This window comes from Medicago truncatula, chromosome 5 (assembly GCF_003473485.1).
Source record: "Medicago truncatula cultivar Jemalong A17 chromosome 5, MtrunA17r5.0-ANR, whole genome shotgun sequence".
Classification (NCBI taxonomy): domain Eukaryota; kingdom Viridiplantae; phylum Streptophyta; class Magnoliopsida; order Fabales; family Fabaceae; genus Medicago; species Medicago truncatula.
Window position 1 is genome coordinate 26,182,804 of NC_053046.1, and position 26,952 is coordinate 26,209,755.

The window sequence follows — 26,952 nt, forward strand, 5'->3', positions numbered from 1 at the left end:
ACACTTCGCCACCAACTTAGTTCTATTTAAGTTTTTGCGGGCTATGAACTAACTACCTATTGTTCATTGTTATAGCCCGCCGTATTTTTTATGGAACGTAGCGGATTGCTTATTTTTTTTGGTCGAGGTATAAATCTCAGACCTTATATATATTATGCATTGTTTATATCAACTGAATTAAGTTTATGAAGACTTAGCATATTAGTTTATATGAACTAATCAATTTTGACAGTTCAATGATAATTGAACGGACTAGACCACCATATCACAATTTAATTGATTGAATAATGTATAATAATTTATGATAATTATTAACTAATCAAAATATAAATGTGGGAAAAATAAAAAAAAAGAGCAAAAATACAGTATAAGAAAAAAATTTATCCAAAAATTATAATATATATAAGGCTAAAATATGGTTTTGGTCCCTGCAAATATGCCTCATTTTGGTTTTAGTCCCTGCAAATTTTTTTTGTTGTTTTTGGTCCCTGCAAATATGTCTCATTTTGGTTTTGGTCCCTGGCTCCACTTTTGTGATAATTTGCACACGTGGCACATGATGACTGAACCATTTATTAGAGAAATAGTCCCTGCAAAATCTTTTGATTTTGTAAAAGGTCCCTGCAAAATATTTTGTTTTTGGAAATAGTCCATGCAGGGACTATTTCCAAAAAAATAATATTTTGCAGGGACCAAAAACAACAATTTTTTTTTACAGGGACTAAAACCAAAACGAGGCATATTTGCAGGGACCAAAACCATATTTTAGCCTATATATAATAACCGTAGAAATGTTATTTTGTTATTAATTCAACCAAACTTGATACCTACTCATTTTACATTGAAATGGAACTAACCGGCTAATTGGTGGTCCTGATTTTTTTTTGTTTTTTTGTAGATAGACGAAATGGCAAAGCCATTATAAACTCACACACACAAGTGGAGGTACCGGGGTTTGAACCCCGGTCATAACATCCGACCTAACAATTTCGGTATTTTGCCAGTTGAGCTAGGACTTCTGGATTGGTGGTCCGGATTTAATCTAGTAAATTTTTAAACATTGAGAGTAATAAATATCTTAGTGTAGTGTTTGTTTGGCTAAGAAACGTGTTGGAGGGGTAATTAGTTTTTGACAGCAAAGAATATAGTTTTAGCAATCACAACACAAGCATTGTCATTGATCGCATCTTGTACCACGGTGTGTGTCAGGAATAGAGTATAAATGCACCGTGAAATTATTTGCACATGAGTGTGTCCCGCAATTTCCGTAATCTTTTTTAATCACTATTATATTTTTGTGGCAACAGAATAAAAGGAAAGAACAACAACACCAGCCGAATTCGTCTATGAAATGAGTTTAGTTATATAAAATTGACTCATCTCTATCTAAAAGGTTATTAACAAAACATACCAATATCAATGACTATTTTGATTAACAAAATACACAATCAAATACCATTTTAAAATTTGGATATATTGAAGAACAAGTGTGTTTATTCGTTAAATATTCAATAAAAGTTGACTCTGTTCTTACCAATTTCACAAAATAAACTTAGATTCTCTTTCTCCGACCATTGTAATTGCAATATTCACACACTCACTCACAGTCACAGTGAGTGCCGTTCATTTTCTTCCATTTCCACATCTGGTCCCCTCCCACCTTCTTCTCTTCTCCACCATCATCACAACACAACAATCCAAATCTCTCTCTCTCTCTCTCTCTCTCTCTCTCTCTCTCTCTCTCTCTCTCTCTCTATTTTCTGCCATACCAAACAAAACAAATATCTCATTCATAAAAATCCAAACAAACAAACACACCACACTACAAAACCCTCACACATCATTTTCAAAAAATTCACTAACATCACAGATCACATTCTCTCTGCACAACTTCTTATGAAATCAAAGACACATAACGGAAACGGTTACGCGAACGAGAATGGCGGTGGCGGAGGCGGTGGTGGAGGTGGAAGTAGTAGCTCACCCAGTCCGCCGCGATCTCCACCGCGACATTCTGGAGTTTTACATTTACGGAAACGATTACGCCGGACGAAGTCACTGTCGGCGGGGATAATGACACGGTGGAGTCTTCGCTATTTTTTCTTGCTGCCGGTGGTTTATCTCTCCGGTTTGTTGATGTGTGTGGGACCGTTTCCGTTCACGTTCTTCATTGGTCATACTCCTCTTCCTGGTTCTCGTTACCGGAGTCACGAGGTTTTCGATCATCTTTGGCCTGAAATTGATTCTGATAATTCCTCTTTCATTGAGGTTTGTGAAATTAAGTGTAATGTACAATAATCGCGTTTGGTGAATAATTTTGTTTATGGATTTGGTGCTATATGAAATTTTATTATGGAGCTGAATTCATGTTACTAATTTTGGATTATTATGTAGCTGAATTTGCGTTACTAAATCTTGTTTGGTGAATAATTTTGGCTTATTATGTAGCTGAATTCGTGTTACTGAATTTGTTTGGTGAATAATTTTGAATTATTATGGAGCTGAATTCGTGTTAGTAAATCTTGTTTGGTGAATAATTTTGTTTTTGGTGTTATTTGAAATTTTGTTGTTTTGTTGATTTTGTTGTTATTTATTAACTACTTATTATAGATGTGTGATCAAGAATGAAATTATTTTTGTCTATAAACAGAGTTGATTTTTAATTGTTTATTTATTTTGCAGTTGTCTTCTGTTTGGAAATACAAAAGGAAGTTGAGAGAGAAGAAGCCTTGTTCGAATTTGACTGATTTGCATCATGAACATTTTGGTAATAATTTAATTTAAGAAAATGATATTAATTCAATGTAACCGTATGTGTTGGTATTGTGTTGTGTCGGACATGCCTTCGATTAGAGATGTCGGTGCTACCGAGATTAATATTGCTGCTAATGTGTGATTTTGCTTTGTAATATAGTCAGCTTTATTTGAAAGAGCTTATTAAAATATGAATCATAAGTTATTTTAAGCTGATTTTCATAAGCTCAGTTGTAGAAATAGTTTATATAGAATTCATGCTGAATTTGCCCCATTTCCACTTTGTTTGTAACCTTATATGATAAACTGCTATTTTAGTTATTTATGGAAAATGCTCTCTAATACTATGTTTTCTATAATTTCAGTGTCCCCTGGCCTGAATGGTTTTTTGATTGTCGAGGCCAATGGTGGTCTTAACCAGCAACGCTCTGCGGTGTGTCATAGTTTTCCCTTTCTGTCTTTCGGCAATTTTTTTATTCGACGGATGAACTATTTTTTACCATTGTGATTTTAATTGTGGCTCTGTAGATTTGCAATGCTGTGGCTGTTGCTGGACTACTCAATGCAATACTAGTTATACCTCATTTTGAATTTCACAATGTGTGGAAAGATCCAAGGTGACCACTTTACTTATTTATTATCTTTCGCTTTGAACCTTAAAAGATAGGTCTTACTAAGTGTGCATGAGAAATTTTTCATCACAAATATTGCTAGTAAAGTTTCATTGTTTGGCCTGTTTTTGTCAAAGTATATCACCACATGTAACAACTCAGTAATATGTGGTTGGGGCGAAATTGCTTTATATTCTTGTTTATGTAAACTAATAATGTGCTTGGAAGCAATTGTTTATGAACTGAAGTTTTGTCTTCCTTCAAATGTCTATTTACAATATTTTTAGATATAAAACAAGGTACTCACTGCTGCCTTTGTTAGTCTGATTTTTCTATCTCTCATATTGTATAATGACAACTCTTGAGGAAAAAACTGATAGCAAATGGAAAAAAAGATTTTCAATTTCAGAGAGGAAGTTATTTGCTAGGCTGTTATTATTCAATAGGAGGGACACATGAAATGGGGATAATGGATTTGAATCCTTTCCTAAGAGAACTATACCACATGCCAAAAAGAAAAGAAGAAAATAGAATTTCCATTCAATAGTTTTTAAGAAACTTTCCTACCATGTAACTCATAAAATATTTGATGTAAATATGTTTCAAAAGGTTATTTAATTTAATCATTTCCCCATAATCAGTGCCATGTCAACGTTGTTTTTTATGTTATAAGTAGTGCATTAATTTTACTTCCTATACAAAACCTACGCTAGAGGCTGATTCTCCTGGGATATACTTTTTGAATTACATTAGTTAGCACTTTTAACTTTATGGTATGTTTATGATGCCGTCGGTCAAGCATTACTTGTTTAACATATGAGCCTTTAACTAGAAGATACTGAAATCATACCTCATTTGGTTATGTATTTTCTTGTAGAACCGCCCATGCAAACAATTAATTATTAAATATACCCGTAGTCAACAATATTAGGCTAAATAAACTTTTATGCCTGATTTCATTTCTGCATTCACTTATCTATTTTAAATAATGTTATTTTGTGTACAGTGAATTTGGGGATATATATGATGAAGATCATTTTATATCCACACTTGATGGTTATGTGAAGGTGGTTAAAGAACTTCCTGAGGCAATAATGGAGAGACATAATTACAATATGACCAATATAACTAGCATCAGAGTCGAAGCTTGGGCTCCTGTCAGTTATTACCTTGGAGTTGTTCATCCTATCTTGCAAAAGGAAGGGTAGGTATTAGACCACTTTGCCCTCATTTCTTATTCTCTGTATTGGTTTTGGAGTGAACTTGTACTGTGAATCCATATTAGGCAGTCGACACAACTCAATTTTAAGCAAACAATTTGATTAAAGGAACTTCGTTTTGGCAAACTTATGCAGGGTTATTCGAATAGCTCCATTTGCTAATCGTTTGGCAATGAGTGTCCCTCCGCATATACAGTTTCTAAGATGTCTTACTAATTATCAAGCATTAAGGTTTTCTTCTTCTATATCTGCACTAGCTGAGAATCTGGTTTATCGAATGAGTGAGAAGAGCTCGAGGACAGATGGAAAATATATTGCTGTGCATCTTCGCTTTGAGGAGGTACCGATGCTCATTCTATCACATTGAAAATTAGGTTTTGCTATATGCATCTCTAGGTGTCAAAAGTAAACAGAATTGAAGTATTATGTAATAATTGCCTAACTATTCTAACATACAGGACATGGTAGCATTCTCCTGTTGTATATATGATGGAGGAAAGGCAGAGAAGTTGGAAATGGATTCAGCTCGTGAAAGGGGGTGGAGAGGAAAGTTCAAAAGAAAAGGTCGTATCGTTGTACCTGACCTCTATCGAGTCAATGGAAAATGCCCACTAACTCCCCTAGAGGTATTTATTTGCTTGCTGATTCTTCTCAGATCTTGAATTCTTTTTTCCCTTAATTTAAAATCTCGCCAGTCTCATGTCCCTAAGTTATTGACTTCTTAATGAGATACTGCTTTTCTTTTTTCCCTTAATTTATTCTTGATTCCAATTTCCAATTGATTATGGCCTACCTTTGTGCACCTTTTAAATTAATTTTGTAGAAAAGCAACATATTGAGATGAAAATCAAACAAATCTCTGGAAGTTTAAATTTTGATAAAACTGAGATTATATTATGGAAGAGACTGATGTTTATTTCATGTTGATTTCCATAATTATGTAGGTTGGGATGATGCTACGTGGCATGGGATTCAATAACAGTACATCAATATATTTAGCTTCTGGGAAAATATATCATGCAGAAAAGTATTTGGCTCCTTTAATAAAGATGTTTCCCAATCTTTATACCAAGGAGTCTCTTGCAACAACAGATGAGCTTGCTCCTTTTATGGTAAAAATCTTTACTGTGGTGAAAAAAAAATATATTTCATGCTTCCGTTCCATGAAACTGGATGGCTACAAAGCTCTTCAGCTTATGTTTTATTTTAGTTCATTTTTCTTAGCAACCCATATATTATTATTATTATTATGATTTGGAATATTTTTAGAATGTTTTTATTCTTGTAGTGGAGGGGTAACCTTGGCGCAACTGGTAAAGTTGTTGTCATGTGACTGGAAGGTCACGGGTTCAAGTCCTGGAAACAGCCTTTTGTGTAAAAAATAGGGTAAGGCTGCGTACAATACACCAAATGGTGGGACCCCTTCCCGGACCCTGCGTATGCAGGAGCTTTAGTGCACCGGGTTGCCCTTTTTTTTTTTATTCTTGTAGTGACTAAATGAAAATACATAGGAAGTCAGTTGAAACGATAATTGACATTGGACATGTAGATGTATCATCTACATGACCTTTCTGTGATAAAATTTTACAGTTACCAATTCGACTTGGTGGCATGGAGTTGTAACAACCCTTCATTAAAACTCTTAAATTTGGGTGGGAATTGGACCTAGGATCCGAAGTTCATCCATCTTAAAAGAGGATCAACAGTTTAAACTTCCATTGGTTAATTGTTTTGGATTTATAGCTGATGCCCCAACACCAGATTGCATTACTGGACAGGAAACCTGAATATTGTAATATTTATAATAATCAAGGATGTAATTAACTTTCAATTCCAAATGATGTATTTGGCTTTTTATTGTGGTTCTCTCTTCATCCCTCATTCTAATACTTATTATATTTGGCATGATGTTTAGTTGTTAACATCTTTACTGCCCTCTGTGTGACTGAGGTAAAATGTAAAAAAAATCATGGGCAGGTTTAGTTATTCTTTCTTTCTTTTAAGTGTATGCCTTAATATTTTGTGTGATTTTCGAATATGCTCTTATGCTTAGTTTCATCCTTCTTTAGGGCTATTCCTCCCAATTGGCAGCATTGGACTACACAGTGTGCTTGTTTAGTGAGGTTTTTGTAACAACCCAAGGTGGTAACTTCCCTCATTTTCTAATGGGCCATAGAAGATTTCTCTACGGTGGGCATGCCAAAACCATTATTCCTGATAAACGCAAACTTGTTGTTCTTTTCGAGAACACAACTATCAGGTACTCTCTCTCTCTCTCTATATATATATATATATATATATACACATTTATAGTTTATAGTAACCCTATTCTCCACTAACATATTTTGATAGATCTTGTGGAATACCATACATCATTTTCGTTGTCTTTTTAGAAATATAATAAAACTTTAGGTAATATGTATCTAGGATTCATATTATAGTTTCCAGCCTGTTTTATGACATGAGTGCTAACTGATTGAAATATTCCCTAGACATGAATGAGAACCTTTTGCTATGCACTAGGTAAAATTGAGAAACAGATACTTTTTTTCTATTATATCTTCTTTTAACTAAAATAGGATACAGCCAAATTCACGAGATCATTTACAAGTACTTATTATACTTTTTTTTCTATTATATCTTCTATTATACTCTTCATTTTAGCCCAAAATATCCAATTTTCGTCTTGTTTTAACCATGTTTAAGTAATTCAATTCCACTCCTCCAAATGCCAATTTTCAGTGGTAGCTGAATTTAAAATCCAACTAAGAACACCTTGGAACCCTTAACTCGTCCAGTAATTCCTCTATAACTAGAAAGGGGGATTTGTTGGGTATTGTAACTTTGTTTAGAGGCCCTGTAATTCATAAAAGATTCTCAGCCGCCACTTTTTTCTGCACTAATATCATGGGACTCGAATAATAACTTACACTAGGTCGAGTGATGCCTGCGGCTAGATGTAAACAATTCGAACTGAGCACCTAAGACTTGAATTTGGCTTGTGAAAAAAAGAGTTGCTCAAGTTTGACTCATTTATTTTAACGAGTCTATTTATACATGTATATTTGGAGGGATCAAATTACACCAGTGTCATACTTGGATATTGTTGCACTGTTTAATAGTTTTTTTTTCTTCCAAATACTGATATTACAAAACTCACCGTTAGATAAATTATTATTGTTTATATCATTTATGTAAATTCTTACGTAAATATAAAATCATTTGATATGCCAATGAGATATTTACAGGTTAACATTGTTTGATAAAAGTCCATAAGTCGTTAATCTTGATGTATCCTCAGCATCTCTCCTATCAGAACCGAACAGAACAAGCTGTTCTGATCTGTGTCCACTGTCCAAGTCCCAAGTGCTTTCTCTAATTGTTTGATTATGTCTATGAATTAAAATTGCCAATGAGTTTTATACTGGATTTGTTTCCCATCCTTGTCTGCATCTTATATTTAAGCATAGTTGCCATGTGGATGGATTCAATATGGAAGCTTAGGCTATGCAATCTTTGAAACACACAAGATGACACGAAATATTTGTGTATCAATTTTGCAGTTGGAGTGCTCTCAAGGACCAGATGGATGACATGCTTAGTGAAAGTGACCGCAAAGGAATCATGGTCCCTAGAGTTAGAAAAATTAACAGAAAAACTTCTGTTTACACTTACCCTTTACCAGAATGTAGATGCCTACAGGAGAGTCTTGTCAATAAAACAATTGACCATAATGTAGACATTCCTGATAACTACAGTCTACAGCAGAACAAAAGCTTGAACAGATGACATGATTCATATATTCCGAAGTCTCTGCATCAGATTTATATTATTTTCAACTCCATGGCTTTGGTGTTTCAACTTCCAGTAGTATGGCTTTCTGAAGTTGTTTTCTCTTGTCAAGATACCGGCTTCCAAGTTCTGATAACACAAGTAGAGATTTCGACTTTTGTGTGATTGGAAGCTTCAACTGCTTGAAGATTTTGTGTGCATATTACTTAATTCATTTAGCGGGACAGTTTTCTAGCCTCCAGTGTGAAGGTTTGAGTGGGAACACTACATCAACGTAGTTTCCAGGAAAGGATATATCAGGAGCAGGACTTACAAAAGAGGGGATTATAATTGATTTTCTTCTGATCAATGTCTTTTCTACTAGTATTACTCTTCGCTTACATTTAAAGATGATAGCAACTTACTCTCTAGCACACTTCCAAACACATTATCCTATTGGTTGAAATTCAAATGGATTTCACTAAATTATGTTGATAAAGTTAGTGAGATCCATGTGAATTTCAAACAATAAAATGGTGTATGTTGAAAAGAGTGTTAAAGAGTGCGGTGCTAACATAATTTTTTTACATTTTTTAGTTCTTGTGTAAAATTCTTTGGCTAGAAATAAGATAACTAGTCTATAGAGTCGCGAGTATTCTTTGTTTTACCCAGTTTTGGTTCAGTTGACTAATGGCTTTGTATTTGCTCCCTTTCCAGTTTCCACCATTTTAGAAAGGTAATATCATGTCTTCTTTATACTCTATTCTATTCTATCATCAGTACTTTCTGAACTCATTCTCTATTTCTCTTAATGATCCTAGGGAAAAGAGGTTATGAAATGAAATGAATCTTGATCCGTGGACAATTACAGAAGTTCTTTACTAATAATGTAGTTTTAAAAGAAACAAAACTAGCTACTATTATTTGAGTTTGGGTTTTTGCAAAGAAAATGGACCCCCAAAGTTGATAGAAGTTTCTTTGTTGTCACTTTAGGTAATAGAAGCCATGGGACCTAGAAATTACATAGAATCTGTTTGTGGCCAGGCTTAAAGTTGGTGTTAAAATTTAATGAATGGTTGAAGGTACAATGGAGAGCAGTGGAATGACAAGAGTTGGTCCCCATAAGGTAGACATAATAATGTAGGGGGGCTGTGTAACTCGTGTAGTTGTATGTTGTATGCAGTAGATAGCTGGGTCAATGTTGACTGAGCTCATTCTTTGTCTGCGGGTGTGAAGAGTTAGTATATGTAATGTAAGTTGGAGTGTTGATGGTAATGACGACAAGAATGATTAGAGTAGAGAAGTGTCAAAGGATTCAGAGTTCATGAGGAAGAAAATGAAAATCTTTTATTGAATGAATCAATCAGAAAGCAAGCGTACAAGGGCTCCCTTTATATACACGAGGCAGTTAGCTTTGAACTAACTAACTATGCCAGCGCAGCAAGTGGTAAATCAGTGTAACTAACAACTAACTAACTATTTTAGAACAAGTAAGATAATTAACTAGTGTTAATCTTCTAAGTTTGATACCCCCGACAAGTTGGAGAGTGGTAAATGTCCACCATTCCAAGCTTGGAAAGAAAATCATGAAAGATACGAGGGTTTGAAGCCTTAGTGAAAACATCAGCAACTTGAGCCTATTAGGAAACTGACAGCAATCTCATGGATATGCTTGAAGCTTTTCACGAACCAAGTGGCAATCTATGTCTAGATGTTTTGTGCGTTATGGGAAGACAACATTTGTAGTAATCTGTAACACACACTGGTTGTCGCAATATAAGACAGACAACCTAGATGGATGTTGTAACAAATCACGTAGGAGGAAAGAGATCCATTGGAGTTCTCTTGTAGCTGAGGTAAGGGCACGATACTCCGTTGCAGTTGAGGAGCAGGAAATGGTTTGTTGCTTTTTGGACTTCCAAGACACCAATGAGTGTCCAATAAAAAAGCAATCACCAAGGTCAAAAGTTCTGGGAAAGAAAGTTCCACACCTAGGAGACCGTTTAAGGTATCTGAGTACTCTTAAAAGCAATCATCAGGTCATAAATGTATGATTAGCTTGACCCCGAGTTAATCCATATTCTATTAGGAAAAATACACAATGACTTAAGCAACTTACAAACTTGCCCAGGTTTAGTAGGTGTCACTTCTTGTGGTGGCTTCAAATAGACAACTTGATGCAATTCTCCATGCAAAAATTCGCATATAATTGATGGATATGCCAACCATGAATTGAAGCTAGAACCACTAGAATTATAATTGTGGACATCTTTGCAAACTCGGGAATAAGTCAAAATAATCTAACTTTAAATCTCTCAACAGTCCCATTTGCATGTCTTTTGATTTTATTTACCCACTTGTTTCCATTTGGTGCAGTATTAGCAGGTAGGTCAACAAACTGCCAAGTTCCACTGGCATTTAGTGCATCAATTTCAAGTTGCATAGCCTTGACCCATCTAGGATCTAAACTAGCTGCGGTGTAAGAATTAGGCTCAATTTCAGAGTTGAGAGATACAATATAGGCCTTGTGAGATGGTGACAGATGAGTGTATGAAATGTAAGGAAATAATGGGTTAGTTATAGTAGTATAATTGTAGACTGTTAAAAGGGAGAGAAACATGCTACTCCCTGAATAAAATGTCGTACATATGGTGACCACACATTTCATACTAACTACAAATCCTTACCGGGGACGCTTCTCCAAAAAGACTTGGTTACCAAGGCTTTCGGATCCACCCAACCGTAAATAGAAGCATCGGGGGAAGGTTTTAGGGCCACCATAAACCTTGGTAACCACCACTTAACGTCATCCTCGGGAAGAATTTACATGTAAGTTTTCTCTAATGTGTTCTTTACCCATTGGAGCTTATGATCTTCAAGAAGATTAGAAATAACAACGAGGGATCTCAACTGGACTTCAAAAAAAAAAAAAAAATCCTCGACCAACTCTAAAAGATTAAGTCCCATAATCACCTTGTGTGAGGTCAATCACCTTTGAGGCTCTATTGGGATTCTTTACATTCAGAGGTAAATTTGAGTTTCCTATTCCATCTAGGTTTCCCAAGTTCGCCGTTGATGCGATCAACAACACCAAGCAACAAACAAAGAAGAAGAGGTAGATGGAGTACCTTTTGAGGCTGGAGTTGAGGGGCAATTGTTCCGGACTGGGCCTTGACCCACATCGTCAACCCAATACATAACGACCCATTAGCTTATAATTCCCCACTGTTCAAGGAAAGAAGGGAGACTTTATGTGTGCTTCACCGTATAGAAGTGAACTCATCCAATCTAGACTGTTCATATGTTCTCTTACGACCTCCCACATATCTCGTCAAATTTCGCATAGTTAGTTAAAACTATGCTCCACTATACAAGTGTGGCCCACACACATGATCTCTTACGACCTCTACTAATTTTTTTTTAAAAATATCAACTGAGGAAACCCAAATCCCCATTTTATAACTTCAATGCCATCGGCTACAGACCTAACTTTTCATGTATTGCTAGATGGTCTGAATTAGATCTCTAAACTATGATTGTTCATCATCCAATAAGGTGATTTGCTTACAATTGTTACCATCAAGTGATTTTATTTCTACTAACATGTGTATTTACTATCTAATACTTTCTCCGTCTCATTTTTAATAGTATTTTTAAGTTGATTTTAATTATAAAACTAGTATAACTTATTAAAATACTTTTATTAATTGTAGTTTGTGGAGTAACTAAACGGAGTGAAATTTAATAAATAAGACTATATTAGTCGAAAATAATAAATGTTGTATTGATATTCTAATGTGACAATTACATAGGAAAAAATGTTAAAATGACAATTAAAATGAGACGAAAGGAGTATCAATCTACTACGCTACCCTATCCTTATAAATATTTCTACCAATTATTTGAGGAAAAAATGCCTTTAAATATTTGCATTATTTCCGATTATTAGATTTATTTATAATTTTTCTAAAATACATTTGTACCAATTTGTCTTAAAAAAGTTAATATTAAATACATCCATTCATACACAAAATATAATTTAGTAACTGTCATATACAATAATTATCTTGCCATATATTTTTTTTAACTCAATTACTGATTTTTTTTCTCTATTTTTTTACAATAACGTTTTCTCTTTAACATGTGAAATTTAAAAACTGGCAAAGAAACTTAATAAAAAAGAGGTTTCTAGTGTATTAGAAACTTTTTGATACGGTGGAGCTATTCTAGTTAACTGCCGAGGTAGTTCTTTAGTGAAATTACAATGAGATTATAGAGATAATCTGGAGAGAACTATATGAAAGAGTAAGTGGAAGTTGTGAAAATGTGGAACTTGTCTTTGTTGTAACGCGCAATCACCATTATATAGGGGTGTCCAACCATAACTCTCTCCATGAAGTCTGACGAAAGAAGCATGAATTTAATGGAGATTGCATCAACAGCCCTGATAGATAGAGTCATGTTCTGGTAAGGCAAAGCTCATTGTGTAGTCCTCAACCAGGCGATGGTTATGGGTTATCGGGTCATTGTCTGTTGGCTTGCCATATAAACGAAAATTTTAAGAGAATCGCTCTTCACACTTCCTTAATTGCTCAAAATTACAAGCGGTGTTGGCTGAAAAACATTTTAAGTGTCATTCGACCATTTAGTGGCGGTTAAGTGTCTTTCGACACATTTTAGTTCGGTTCAATCACTTTTTAAGTTGATTTAACCAATTTAAAAAGTCTCTTTGAACAATAAAGTTAACTAGAGAAGTTGAAAGCAATTTTCAACTTTTTTTTTTGAAAGAGCAATTTCCAACTTTTAAAACACCCGTTAGTATTTAAAATAAATAAAAAATACCCACCATAGAGAAGCAAATTCTGTTCCCGTGAGCATAGCTCAATTGGCAGGACATTGCATAATTTATGCAGGGGTCGGAGTTCGAACCCCGGACACCCACTTCTCCACAGTTAAATGTGTGAGCTCCAGCCACTGGACTACCACTGGACGGAAAAAAAAAAAAAAAACAAATTCCTAACGGGCATTTTAGAGTCCCATCAAACCCAATTGACAAAACCCAACTGAGTTTAGAATCGTCACATAGCAGAACTTAATTGGAGCCATTTTCATTTTCAAAATGTTACTACTACTTTGTTTTCGTCTCACTCTCACCCACTTCATTCATCACCATTGAAATGTGAAACATAACATCGATACTATACTATATACACACCATGATGACATTATTAACACCACCACTAAAGTTTAATTTAAAAAACAAATGAAAATGCTCCCATTTTGGGATTAAAAAATGTCCCAAATTTTCCATGGATGGGAACCCTAAATCTAACCCTTCGCATCTTCCTAACCCTTCCTCTTCCGAACTCCTCCGCCAATTTCAAGTAGCTCTTAAACGCCGTCGAAACCCCGGTACCGTTCCTCTTCTCATAACTTTTTTTATGTTTCTACTTCTTCATTCAGTTTCTGATGTTAATTTTTGTGAATTCTTTATCAGGTGGTGCGTTGCAATCGAATATTATTCGACCAAAGCGTTCTGCTGTTGCTGAAGCAAAGGCTATGAGCAAATCTGAAGATTCTCAAACGAGTTTGGATCAATCTGGGAATCATTCGCTAAAGGGTAGTGCTGTTGTTGCTGGAGAGGGTAATTTTGTCATTTTTTTCACCATTTCTTTGATATATACATGGCTGTTTTTACTATTTAATTTTAAAGTGTATGTGTTGTGTTGTGTTTTTAAAACACTCACATTGGACAAGTGTTTTCGTGCATGTTTTGATTGAAGTTGGGTTTGGCGAAATTGTTGTAGTGATACACTGTGATTTTGTTGAAGATTCAAAATGCAGCTTTTACTAAAATCCAAGTGGCCTTCTGTTATTCTGCCAAACTCACTGTTGGTCCAATATGGATCCTATTTAATGATTTAACCAAAACATGGATTGAGTTTCAAATTGAAATTTGGAACCAAACTAATTGGAATATAAAATAAGAAAACTACTTTTTTTCCTTCAAAATTGATCCAATTCATGAACACTATATTATAAGGGTGTGTTTGGAAGTTGGGTTTTAGAGGGTTTTGAGATGGGAGATTTTGGAGGGCTAAGTCTATATCTTAATATATGATTTCAGGCACCTACCACAATTTTAACCGACTTTAGAAACATTTTATGATGTTTTTAATGAAAATTAAGTCTTCATATCGCTTTTCATCCAAAACCCAACTCCCAAACTTGGTCTAAGGCTTTGTGGGGACCGGTGAATGGAGGGAGAGGTTCAGTGGAATCATGGCCTTCTAAATTACAAGATTTAATATTAACACTAGGAGAGAGAGAGGCATTTAAGGGTGTGGATGAAAAATTGAGAAAAGTTCATGGGAGGGAGTCTGTTCCCATATGGGATTTTGGAAGGGAGGGCTTTGGAGGGAGAGAAGGACAGAGAAAGAGGGAGAAACCTTCTACCTTATTTGAGATAATGCTTTTGTAGAAAATGATAACAGAATGTTTATGCTTAGTATATCTTTAATTGTGAGGATGTTATAAAAGATGGAAATAATTCGAAGAATTTTTTAAGCCCTCTAAAACCTCCTCTAATACATTTTGAGTCCCCCCCATAGTAGAGAAATTCTTTATTATGAACAAAAATACACCCCCATTAAAGTTGGGGAACTATTCCCCTTTTTCCTTCCCTTTTTCAAAAGCCCTCCCCTCCCTTCCCCTTGTAAGCTCCCAATGGAGCATAAGCTCTGCCTAGTGCACGAGGCTTCCATTAGGTGGGATCTGGGAAGGGTAGGTAGATGTATGCAGCCTTATTTCGCAAGCAAAGAGATTGTTTCTGGGATTTGACCCCGTGACATCTAGGTCAAAATGCAGTAGGTTTACTGTTGCGCTAAGGTTTGGGCTCAACCTGTGCACACTACTACGATGTTTGGTTTGGCTTTTAGACAATCTATTTATGCATTGTGACAGACAGATTCCTAAAGATGATCGGTGACATTGCGCAGATCGTAAAACAGTTATTATGCCCTCCCATGTATTTCTGTTCTTCTCTTTCAACATGCAGGGTTCAGTGATGTTAAGGTCTGTGAGTTGGAGAACATATCATCTCACTTGAGTTCACTTGCATTGACAGAAATGGATTTGGCAAGTGGCGTAACTGAAGCATCAACCAGAATCAATCAAGACATGAAGTACAGAACTAGTCAACAGGCAGAGTCTGAAAAAAGCTTGATATCTAAGGGAGGAAAAATTTCTATGTTGCCAAGGAGAACGTTAATTTCTCAAGATCATTCAGACAAATTCAAAAACTTTTTAAGTCAACCAGCTACACAATCTTCTATAGTTGGTCCATCTTGTGCGACAACTACATCAGTCCATTCAAGTTCAGCTCCAATGCTGAATTCTCTAACTGGTTCTTCTCATTCCCATCCAAATAGTGCCTCAAATTTGGTTGCAAACCGTTGTGGGAACCTCAATCCTCATCAAATAACTCACGGGGTTGTTAATTCAGTAAAAGAAACCAATATAACATCAACTGATCAAGCAACTACTGGGGTCCAAGCTTGTAGTTCACTTACTGATGCTGAATTGACGTTTAAGGAGAGAAACTCATGTAAGGAGCAGCAAGGATGCGCATTAAAGGAAACTATCATTTCAAATAATGCTTCCTGTTATGATGATGCGTTAAGTAAAGGAAAAGAGTCTGCAGTTGCTACCAACACTCAGCCTGAGGCTCCAACTGTATCTTCAGATGTAAAGTTGGAGTCTTCAAAGTTAGGTAAACCAGATAAAGCTGCCAGTTCCAAAGGACCATCAGGTTCTCGGAAAAGGACCTACGACCCTGATTATTTTTTTAAAGTTAGTGGCAAGCTATATCAAAGGCTTGGCAGAATAGGAAGTGGTGGAAGTAGTGAGGTACACAAAGTGATTTCATCCGACTGTACAATCTATGCACTTAAAAAGATAAAGCTTAAGGGTCGTGACTATGCCACTGCATATGGATTTTGTCAAGAGATTGAATATCTTAACAGGTTGAAAGGGAAAAGTAATATCATACAACTTATAGATTATGAGGTACTCTCTCCCGACTTCTTATTTCTGTTATGAATATAATAACCAATATAAATTTTTGTTAGATATTGCTGCTTTATATCCCTCTTATTAATATCTATCTGAAAAGAGAAAAGAAGGGATGAACTGATTATAATTTCAGTTCCATCTTGTACAAAGACATGTTACATTTTATAGACTCGGGTGCGTAAAGTGTTTAGTTGCATTCCTAAAATCAATGAAAGATAATATGTCTTACTTAGTCCTACTTAATAAAGATATAATGGGCCGAATACAATTATTACTAATATTTACAAATTACTAATAGACATTATTTACAACACTTTTCTCAATTTTGTATTTGTTATGGATTATATATAAGTCTGTAAGGGTTATCTTATTTTTGTTCTAGTATAATTCATTCTATCCACGCTTGTAATTAATTAGGTGACTGACAAGGCTTTGCTTGAGGGAGTCTTGAGTGGCTCCTTCAACAATAAGGATGGTAGAGTGAAGGATGATGGATTTATATACATGGTACTTGAATATGGGGAAATTGATTTGGCTCATATGTTGTCTCAGAAGTGGAAGGAACTGGATGGGTGCAACCAAACCATAGATGAAAACTGGCTTCGGTTTTACTGGCAGGTTTCGAGTCTACAATTTAACCTTAAAGTTATTTTATCATTTTCTGACATGCATGTTGTAGAATTACATTTTGCCTTGTCTGTTCAATCATTAGAAGATTTTCTGTTTAAATTATCCAAAAGAATGCGGGCATCCTTGTCTTTCCAGTTGGACATGTATGTTTTGGGTGGTCTGGTCTGTTCCTCATGTTTTGTTTTTCTTTTACCAGTCTAGTGTAGTTTTGGGGTCAAAATTACCAATCTAGAGGAAATCTAGCATTCTGAGATGTACAATTCTTTTTTTTATAGAAGTTGTGTACATGCCATGATAGAACTTCTACTATTTTTTTATTTTTTTTAAAACAGTAGTACATAGAGTTTGCAACTTTTAAAATACCATACATCCCATTGAAACAACCTCTTTTACATGGCATCAATAAAAGGCGCATTCATTCAGTCTTACTGATGATGATCTTTGAAATAATTTTCTCTTACAATTTTATCCAGTTTGCCTTTTAATTAATTTTACTTGCGATCAATTATGAATTTTTCCCTTCCATTTTCTTTCTTTATTGGATAGATTAAAATAGGACGGAAACTCTGCCTAAGTAAATTAGCTAAGACTGTTTGTTGATACTTACAGCAAATTCTTCAAGCTGTCAACACAATTCATGAGGAACGTATTGTGCATTCTGACTTGAAGCCAGCTAATTTCCTCCTTGTCAAAGGTTCCCTAAAATTGATTGATTTTGGTATAGCCAAAGCAATAATGAGTGATACAACAAACATCCAGCGGGATTCACAGGTATTGCTTATTTCCACGGCTTATTTTCTCTATTTGTTCAATTGGTTATAATGTTATTGTTGAAATATATTTCATACTCCGGTTGGGGCTTTCACTGCCATTTACCACGTTACTCACTAAATTTAACCATCAATAATCTGGAAAGTTCGACCAGAGTTTCTCTTGCATTGTTAATTGTTATTGCTGTGCATGTTAGGGATGTACACAGTATCATTAAGCAACACCAAAAACAAAAAGAACAATCTTATTAACTGTTAATGATAGGTCTATTATGGTTAGTTAAGTGTTCAGTTAGTTTGTTGTTGTCTGTTATGGTAGTTAAGAGATCAGTTATTTAATTAGGTTGGGTTAGTTCGATGAAATAAAAAAGGCATGTCGCCTATAAATAGGGAGAAAGGATTGGAGAGTGGGCACCATGTTATTTAAGGGATTTAGGCCCTTTTGGCATTTGGAGGTAGGCGGGTCCTTTCAGACGAGGATTTGGATTTTAGGGAGGAATCCGGTGAAACCTTGTTCTGAGGAATAGGGACTCCAGAACAGAATCTAGTGTAAAGAGAAAATATAAATTAACAGAGAGAATTAGAGTTTTAGAGAAGATAGTATTTCTGAAAATGATGGATAATTCCTTCAGTGGACCACTTGGTCATATGATATAAACATATATGTGATGACACAACCGTTGGTACAAGAGGGAATATTCTAGCAAACTAGAAACTGTCAGCTCAACAATGGCAAAACAGAAAGCTTAATGGAAACTAAATGGATATAACAAGACAAATATGAAAATCCAGATTATATAATAGCCTAATAACCTGGTACACTATGGAATTACTATAACATTCTCGAAGAGCTGCCATTATTCTGTAATCAAAGGAATTCTTCAGCATTCATTACAATAGCAGTTGGTTGACTGGTTCTATCAATCAATGATTTAATTCATAGACTGTATTGGAGCTAAAAATATTTTAAAATCATCTTAACAGGTGAGGTGACTGTCATTTTCCTAAGCTTAAAACCATTAGCAGATCAATTGCATCCTAATATGTTAAATTTTTACTTAACTTTCTTTCAACTGCTGTAGGTTGGCACTCTAAATTATATGTCACCAGAGGCATTTATGTGCAATGAGAGTGATGCGAATGGGAACATCATAAAGTGTGGTCGGCCATCAGACATCTGGTCTTTAGGATGCATCCTTTATCAAATGGTATATGGGAGAACACCTTTTTCCGATTACAAGACATTTTGGGCCAAAGTCAAAGTCATAACTGATCCAAATCATCAAATTACGTACGAACCGGTTTCAAATCCATGTCTTGTGGATCTAATGAAGAGATGTCTTGCATGGGATCGCAATGAAAGGTGGAGAATTCCTCAGTTACTCCAGCATCCTTTTCTTGCTCCTCCAGTTTCATCTCATCCTTCTTTGTCCCAAGATCATTCCTTTAAATGGCTGCAAGTTATTGCCGAAACCTGTAAATGTGACCGAGAAGCAGTGCAGCTTTGTAGTCAGCTCCAACAGGTGCTTGGTGACCCCTTTTCTTTAATAACTTCCGACACTTCAAATTCACGAGACGGACAGTGTAAGTTGCTGTCCCGCATATCAGAAGTCTGTGTTCAGCTGCATGAACGATTAACGAATTCGGATAATAAATAAGTAGGTGATGGAGGAAGGTAGTGGTTTTGTATTGGTGGTTCTTCCAAATTCCTCTAATTTTTATCCATTTGTTTTCTTCATTATACTAGTAGCAAAGGAAGTTTTTTGATCATGCTACTTTTCATAGGACTAGAGGTTACGTCTCATGTCTATTCCCAGCTATGTAAAGGAGTTAAAATGTGTGTAGCCATTAAATCATTAATCGAAGGTTCCGTATATATCAATTTGGAATCTTGTCAAAATTTATGCCTAAAAAATACTAGGGTTAAATATGTTTTTGGTCCATATGAATATGTCATTTTTACGTTTTAATCCCTCTAAAAAAACTCTTCAACTTTTAGTCCTCCAAAATTTTTTCATCCTCACTTTTGGTCCCTCCTTTAAAATAAACTCACATGTAGAATTTATATTTTTAAATAAAATTTTCCCATGGGGTGGTAAACTTCCAATTTCAATCATAATGCAAAAGTTTTTCTTTTTTCATTGGGAGGAGTTTGTTACAATTACTCAAAAACTATTCTCAAGAATAACTTGTTTATCTAATAAAACTCAGGAATAACTTGTTTATCTAATAAAATTTCACATGAACCTTATACCAAAAAAATATCATAGAAATCCACTTTTTCATCTTTTAATTTCGAATAATTTAATGAAAATATTGAAAGTTACATAAATATTTCATTTATTTATTTGACAATTAAATACAAAATAATTCTTTTTCAACCTCGCGAATAGTCTGAAGAATAGATTTAATCATTATCTCGCGACCAACTTTAGATAGACATTATTATGTAAGTACGAGAGACTTGTCAAAAAATTGTTACAAAATGGTTGTACAAATATAATTTCTTTTATAATAATGAATGATCAAAGAAAGTAAGAGATTATAAAAATGACAAAATGGGTCAAGATTATAAACTCCAAAAATAGTAATTTAGAAAGTAAAAAAAAAAAAAAAAATTAATATTGGATTGGATGTGTGGGGGATAGCTCTGGCGTTGGGTGGGAGAAAACACTATCCATTCCCGTTTATAAAACAGTCACATAGGGTTATAGATTTAGGTTGTGTTTGGTAACAACGAGAAGCTAGCTTATAGGTTATTGAATTAGCTTATAAGTTTGTTGGATCAAAACATGATGTATTTGGTAACAATTTTTTCTCATGAGCTTATAGCTTTTTGTGAGAAACTATTTCAAGTAGCTTTTGAGCTTAAAGCTTGTAGCTCTTTATTTTATTTTTTTTTGAAGGACCTGTAGCTCTTTATATTCTCTTCCAATTTTAATCTCGTTAATTTAATTTTATTATATTTTTAATAAAAAAAACTACCCACTTTTAGTATATATATATATATATATAACTGCCACCTTTATATAATTTGATGCAACAGCATGTTGCACGTTATTACCTTCCTCTATTTTTTATTTTTTTTTACTTTTGCACCGGTTTTCGACCCAGTAAAGGTGGGCGACTAATCCGGCTCGTGCATAGAGGCATGCGCACTGGCCAATCGTTGTTCGCCTTGAAAATCGAACCTGATATCCTTGGAATGAGCCCCTTGCTACACCTTGCTCTATTTTTCTTATTACCTCATGTTGTAGTTTTTTATATTTTTCTTATTACCTTGCTCTTAATTTATATAATATAATTTTAATTTTAAATGAAATATACAATAAATAGTGAAACAAATGTTTAGTAAAAAAAATGTTAATTGCTTGACCAAAAAAAAAATGTTAATTGAATTCATAAAACACATTATCATATTTAAAAAGAAATAAATTAAGTAATTTTTTTATGTATATTTATAAAATAAAATGAAAAACATGTCCTTTGATGTCATTTCATACTTATCAACCACTTCAAAAGTTAATTTGCCAAACACATTATTTTTAATAAGCGAGTTTTTCAGCTATAAGCTATCACCTATCAGTCATTAACAACAAGCCTTAAAATAGTATATGAAGAAAAATAAAACAAAAAAATATTAGAAGAAAAATAAATACAAAAAAAATGAAAAGTCGCTAAAAGGAAGGGTTGAACCTCTGACCTTGTGGTTAGAGCCACACACACTAACCAACTGAGCTATTCCAGCTTCTTATTTATGAACTGATAATAGATTAATATAATTCAATTGTTCTTAATGAAAAGTACGCAAATGCCACGAACCCATCAGTGAAGAATGAAAGGAGCATAAATCGAAAACGCAAAACATGGTTGAATGAAATGAATAATGGCGAAAAAACTTATGAAGTTGAATGTTGTTCCATATAGAACAAGATCATTCTCCTCCGAAACTCCATCTCTTTACTCATTCCTTTTCATTCGTGGGGCGGCGTGCTCGTTGATATTGCTAGAAACAATGACAACCTTGCTGCCTTTTTACCTCTTTTTGAAGAGAACTGCAGGGTTGCTTTCGATGACAAGCTGGACTTTATGATACCTGATGTTTCTGCTTGTAATGCTGCTCTTCAAGCCTGATGCTGACAGAGTTATTGGAATTATGACAAAGCTTGGTGTTAAGCCAGATGAGTTTAGTTTTGGATTTCTTGCTTATTTATATGCACGCACTTAAAGGGTTACAAGATAAGATAGATGAGCTGGAAATAACAACCTGTCGGACATGGACAGTCCGTCCTATAAAATTTCTCAATTCTATATATATCCTAACAAATTATGTGGCAAAAGCACTTATAATACATAGATGAAACAGATTGCTTTTCAAGGCTTTTGATCCTCATAGTTTTTTATGTTTCATCCAGATAACTTTGTTTATCAATCATACTTGAGCTTTAGACATTGTTTTAATTGTTTCTATGATGTACAAAGGGTTTACTTGGTCGGATGTTAAATTTTTTGCAACATTCATGCCTAAAATCAAGGTTGGTAGATTGAGATAGAATTGTAAGAAGGTATCTATACAATCAGCTGCCACAAAGAGCTCTGCTGGGACTCCTCAATTCACCCAAGAAAATCAAGCCATCAAGAGGCAGGAAAAACTAGACACTAGACAGGTAATTGTTAAAAGGTCTCTTTGTTTTCTGGTATTGGTCAAGATAGATTCTTATACATTTTTTTAACTATTGATTGAACTTTTTATGTTCGTGACACACCATCTACACGCAACTCAACTCCAAGAGTCACTAGTCCAAATCCATTACATCTTCACACTGAGGAGCCGAGAAAAAAAAGAAATTTAACATGAGACTTTTGCAGAAAGAATTGGAAGAGGAAGCAGCACGGCTTCCAAAGGCTAACCCAATCCCCTGCACCACGGACTATGTCGTGGTACAAAAGTGTTTATTTTGGTGGTTCATAATCTAGTTCAATTTTTTACGACATTATTATTAAATCTACTGATAATTTGCAGATCCCACCAAAGCCAGAACCCAAACACTGCACAAAACCTGAGGGATTTCAATTGCAGAGTCTAATAAGACATAAGGAAGAAATGGGAACCAGAAAAAATGGATGACCAGTAAATTTTGTATATTCCACCCAACAAAAAAATGGGTGGAACATACAAAATTTACTAGTCATCCATTTTTTCTTGTTCCCTTTGCATTTCTTCCTCATGTCTTACTAGACTCTGCAATTGAAATCCCTCAGGTTTTGTGCAGTGTTTGGGTTCTGGCTTTCTGCAAATTATCAATAGATTTAATAATAATGTCGTAAAAAATTGAACTAGATTATGAACCACCAAAATAAACACTTTTGTACCACGAGATAGTCGATGGTGCAGGGGATTGGGTTAGCCTTTGGAACCCGTGCTGCTTCCTCTTCCAATTCTTGAATTTCTTTTTTTTCTCGGCTCCTCTTTCCTCAGTGTCAAGATGGAATGGATTTGGACTAGTGATTCTTGGAGTTGAGTTGCGTGTAGATGGTGTTTTTGGTGTGTCACGAACATAAACCTTCACATAGAAGTTCAATCAATAGTTAAAAAAATGTATAAGAATCTATCTTGACCAATACCAGAAAACAAAGAGACCTTTTAACAATTACCTGTCTAGTTTTTCCTGCCTCTTGATGGCTTGATTTTCTTGGGTGAAGTGAGGAGTCCCTGCAGAGCTCTTTGTGGCAGCTTATTGTATAGATACCTTCTTACAGTTCTATTTCAATCTACCAACCTTGATTTTAGGCATGAATGCTGCAAAAAATTTAACATCCAACCAAGTAAACCCTTTGTACATCATAGAAACAATTAAAACAATGTCTAAAGCTCAAGTATGATTGATAAACAAAGTTATCTGGCTGAAACATAAAAAACTATGAGGATCAAAAGCCTTGAAAAGCAATCTGTTTCATCTATGTATTATAAGTGCTTTTGCCACATAATTTGTTAGGATATGTAATAATGGCTAACTAGAGTAGTTAAAGTAGTTAAGATTTGTTAGTAGTTAGTTTTTTTTTTTTTTTTTGAAACTGCAAATATTATTGATGACGAGCTCGTGCAAGATGCACTAAAAGCGCGCAGGGAAACGAAACAATACAAGAACAGCAGCTGCACTAAACACAAGCTGCACAAACAAAACACCCAAAATAACCAAGAGCCAAAATTGGCAGCCCCTTACAACCAAGTAACAGAGAATAAAAACTCCCTAAAGCAAAGAAAACACCTCCAAAAGCAATAACAGCCGCACAGCAGAAGCATACCGAAGGCTGAAAACAGGAGGCACTGACAGTAACAACTTGAACAGCCTAAAATACGTTACATCCGCATACACTCTTCAGGACACCAAATCCATTCATAATGTAAACAGGCTGCAAAGTTAGACCTACCAAAAAGCCATTTCCAAGATACAACTTTAATCTCCTCTACAATCTCATCCACCCTAATAGCCTTATCGTTAAAAATACAATTGTTTCTAGCTTTCCAAATTAGCCAAATTGTTAGTAGTTAGTTAGTTAGTTAGTTGAGGTTGTTACAAGGCTATTTGTAAGGTTCAGTGAATTGAATAGTTACTCTATTGTGAAGGGGAAACGCTTTAGAAATTCTATCCTATTTCGTAATCAAATTGTTATTTCTTAGCTTCAGGATCGAAGACTTGGGTTCCTAACATAATTGAAACACAATTCCTTTAGTATTATGAATCATATAGAGTTCCTTTAGTACAAAATTAAGATTAATAGAATTGAATCCCAATCACCAAGTCAAATCAAAAGTTTGCCCACCCTAAGCAACAAAAAATCTGAAAAATCATTGAAATCTACATAATAAACCCAAATAACGAATGAAAAAAGAATTCACAAACACAAAATCATCAATCAAGAATACAAGAACAAAACCTTCACTGTCTCTTTCACAATTTCATTCTGACAAGAAAAACAAAAATCAACTTTATCGAACCACACACACACATAAAAATTCCAAATTTCCAACAATCTTCACATTCAATCCAGTGATTCAAAGAAGAAAACCCTATCTTGTAATTGAATTTCTCAAAAGAAACCCTAATTACGAAATTAATTTCTCAGGACTAAATCCATAATTGAAAGAAGAGATTAGAGAATGCATGCATACCAGGAGGAGCATAGGATAAAGCGGTGTGAGACCGAAGCTGTTCAGCCCTACGAACATCATCATCGGATTCACGGAATTCGTAATCATCTATGATCGTTGTGCCATTTTCAATTCTGATTAGGGTTTGTATGAAATTAGTTATGATTTTTTTGAGGGAAGCGTGTTTGTGTAAGGGAAGTGTGGTTAAGCAACAAGACAACGAGGGTTTGGTTTGGAGTTGTCTTATTTGAATTTAGGTGAAAACTTTTATGATAACCATAAATTTACTGAGAAAAAGATATATTGACACAAAAATTAAAAGGAGAGAAAGTAAAAATATAATGTGAGTATGAGATAGAAAGTTATCACAAAAGTTGTTTAAAAATGGTTGTTCAAATATCATTTCTCTTTGGTTTGAGACATAAGCTACTATTTACACGTGTCGTGTGGGGAATTAGATGAGAGAAAGATGAAAGGATTTATTTTTAAATTTTTCTCAATTTTTAATTTTTTTTTCATTTATTTAATTTAGAAATAATTATGTGGCTTTTTAAAAAATAATTAATTGAATAATTACACACGTGGCATGACACATAAGCAATGATTGAGTCAAAATTGATTAAAAGGACTAATATTGTAAATGGGCTAATTCATAGGGGACTAAGTTTGTCATTTTTTTAATAGGGGGTTAAAATTGCAACATTTGAAAAGTTAGGGGCTCAAAAGTACATTTTAACCTTCATTTTAATGATAATCACTTTTCTTAAAAAAATAAATAAATAAGTAGCTTGCACCTTAAGCTATCTCAAACCCTAGTTGTAGCTTTTCATCTTTTTTTCATTTTTATCTTTCTCTTCTAATATTTTTGATATCGATGATGAGGAGGATCTTCAACATGATCCGAGTTTGTGTTTGGTCAGTCGATTTCTGATGGATCATCCAGATGATCTAAAGAGTGTGAAGGTTCGTCTTTAGCTTTAGAGGTCGGTGAAAGGGGTGGTTGTGAAGGAGACACAACCAAGAATGTTCAATTATTTCACACAAATCTCTGGATTCAAGTTCACCATTTGTCTATTGGTAATTTGGTATGATAGAAAACACTCTTTTTAACACAATATGGAAAATACTCAAACAATTTCTTACACTCAAACAACAAGTTCACAATATGGAAAATACTGACACCTTCAATAATTTGTTGGAAGCCCCTCCCTTTCATTTGGTTTCTTTAAGTGTGGTGTAGATAGTGTTCTTTTTCAACAACACTGATTGGAGGCACATGCATCTTCAACCCATAAAATGTGAAGTGTGGGGCATTTTATATTCCTGCCAATGTATACTAGCATCTGATTTGATGAATGTCATCCTTGAAAAGTGAATTCAACGGTGTAATTTAAAAGTGAATTCCCCTTCTCCAATTAAAAAAAAAGTAATTCAATAGTCTAATTAATCTCTTAATGGAGGGAAATGCAATTTTTTTTAATATATTTTGTAGAGAGTGAAGTGCACATTTTAATATGAAAAAAAAATAAGAATTGTGTAATTTGAGTCTCTCTCAAGGGATGAAAATGTAAATTACTCGAAAAATAATATGTATTATTCATGAGCAATTTCTGTAGAAAAAGGTCCGTAAAATTGGTAATTATATTTAGAGTTAACTATATATTATACTACCTCCGTTCCTTTTTGACTGTCAATTTTTAACATTTTACACAAACCAAGACACACTATAAATGTTACTTTTTCTTATACAATGATTTATATTTTTACTATAATAACCTTAGTCATTTAATATCTTATTTAATAAATTTTCCTCTCTGCAATAAATAATTAAGGATAATGTTGGTAAAACAACATTTATTGTTACATTGAACTTTTTAAAGTGACAGTTAAATATGAACAAAAATTTCTTCAAAGTGATACTTAAAAAGGAACGGAAGGAGTAATATAGAAAAAAATTTGTGAGTAAACCC

The 26,952-nt window shown here is 34.4% G+C and overlaps 2 protein-coding genes and 1 long non-coding RNA gene across 4 annotated transcripts; 2 read left to right on the forward strand and 1 right to left on the reverse strand.

The window, feature by feature from the left end:
* Positions 1-1,546: 1,546 nt before the first annotated feature.
* LOC11436038 (O-fucosyltransferase 10) lies at positions 1,547-9,119 on the forward strand. The gene is made up of 10 exons (XM_003614741.4): positions 1,547-2,268; positions 2,683-2,767; positions 3,120-3,187; positions 3,283-3,371; positions 4,372-4,569; positions 4,721-4,925; positions 5,044-5,211; positions 5,530-5,697; positions 6,655-6,845; positions 8,149-9,119. Exons 1-10 carry the CDS (start codon positions 1,897-1,899, stop codon positions 8,372-8,374), a joined length of 1,770 nt encoding a protein of 589 aa, XP_003614789.1. The 5' UTR covers positions 1,547-1,896; the 3' UTR covers positions 8,375-9,119.
* Positions 9,120-13,412: 4,293 nt separating this feature from the next.
* On the forward strand, positions 13,413-19,711 carry LOC11436039 (serine/threonine-protein kinase MPS1). 2 transcript variants are annotated; one of them, XM_003614742.4, is made up of 6 exons: positions 13,413-13,768; positions 13,854-14,000; positions 15,414-16,423; positions 16,847-17,047; positions 17,669-17,830; positions 18,912-19,711. In XM_003614742.4, the coding sequence occupies exons 1-6, from the start codon at positions 13,666-13,668 to the stop codon at positions 19,485-19,487; spliced, it is 2,199 nt and encodes a 732-aa protein (XP_003614790.1). In that variant the 5' UTR covers positions 13,413-13,665; the 3' UTR covers positions 19,488-19,711. The 2 variants fall into 2 exon arrangements, with proteins under 2 accessions (XP_003614790.1, XP_013453986.1); XM_013598532.3 differs by having other exon boundaries at positions 15,483-16,423.
* Positions 19,712-21,444: 1,733 nt separating this feature from the next.
* LOC25495017 (uncharacterized) lies at positions 21,445-25,207 on the reverse strand. The gene is made up of 3 exons (XR_003011898.2): positions 25,004-25,207; positions 23,485-23,629; positions 21,445-23,393 (listed from the first exon to the last, which is right to left on the reverse strand). It is a non-coding gene; the product is annotated as an uncharacterized lncRNA (long non-coding RNA).
* Positions 25,208-26,952: the final 1,745 nt, after the last annotated feature.

Coding starts and splice junctions, on each gene's coding strand:
- LOC11436038 (XM_003614741.4), top strand. CDS start 1,897: ATGAAATCAAAGACACATAACGGAAACGGTTACGCGAACGAGAATGGC. Junction 3,188..3,282: donor TTAACCAGCAACGCTCTGCG/GTGTGTCATAGT, acceptor GTGGCTCTGTAG/ATTTGCAATGCTGTGGCTGT. Junction 5,698..6,654: donor ATGAGCTTGCTCCTTTTATG/GTAAAAATCTTT, acceptor ATCCTTCTTTAG/GGCTATTCCTCCCAATTGGC.
- LOC11436039 (XM_003614742.4), top strand. CDS start 13,666: ATGGATGGGAACCCTAAATCTAACCCTTCGCATCTTCCTAACCCTTCC. Junction 16,424..16,846: donor TACAACTTATAGATTATGAG/GTACTCTCTCCC, acceptor GTAATTAATTAG/GTGACTGACAAGGCTTTGCT. Junction 17,831..18,911: donor ACATCCAGCGGGATTCACAG/GTATTGCTTATT, acceptor CAACTGCTGTAG/GTTGGCACTCTAAATTATAT.